The 229-nt window shown below is 28.8% G+C and overlaps 1 protein-coding gene across 1 annotated transcript in view; it reads right to left on the reverse strand.

Annotated features, from left to right (window-relative positions):
• Positions 1-142, reverse strand: part of REL (REL proto-oncogene, NF-kB subunit) — a 23,656-nt gene extending 23,514 nt beyond the window's left edge. Inside the window, exon 1 of the mRNA XM_010706399.3 lies at positions 98-142. Within this exon, the coding sequence (XP_010704701.1) occupies positions 98-142 (45 nt within the window). The remainder of the gene's footprint in view (positions 1-97) is intronic.
• Positions 143-229: the final 87 nt, after the last annotated feature.

Here is a 229-nt window from a genome sequence, read left to right on the forward strand (position 1 = left end):
TTGAAAGAAAAAAAAAAAGTATTATTTTCCTATTTCTGTTTTATGGAAAGAGAATTAAGCAGTGTGAAGCTGACTTCTCAATGGTTATTCATAGTACTTTCATTATCTGCCCCAGTGAAACAATATTAGTCAATTTCCCCATCTTTTTATGTGTTTTTTTTATTTTTTGCAGATCAAAATGCAGGAAGAAAACGTGGTTAGATATAGGAAAATATGATACTGAAAGAAA

Source organism: Meleagris gallopavo, chromosome 2, assembly GCF_000146605.3.
Source record: "Meleagris gallopavo isolate NT-WF06-2002-E0010 breed Aviagen turkey brand Nicholas breeding stock chromosome 2, Turkey_5.1, whole genome shotgun sequence".
NCBI classification, from domain to species: Eukaryota; Metazoa; Chordata; class Aves; order Galliformes; family Phasianidae; genus Meleagris; species Meleagris gallopavo.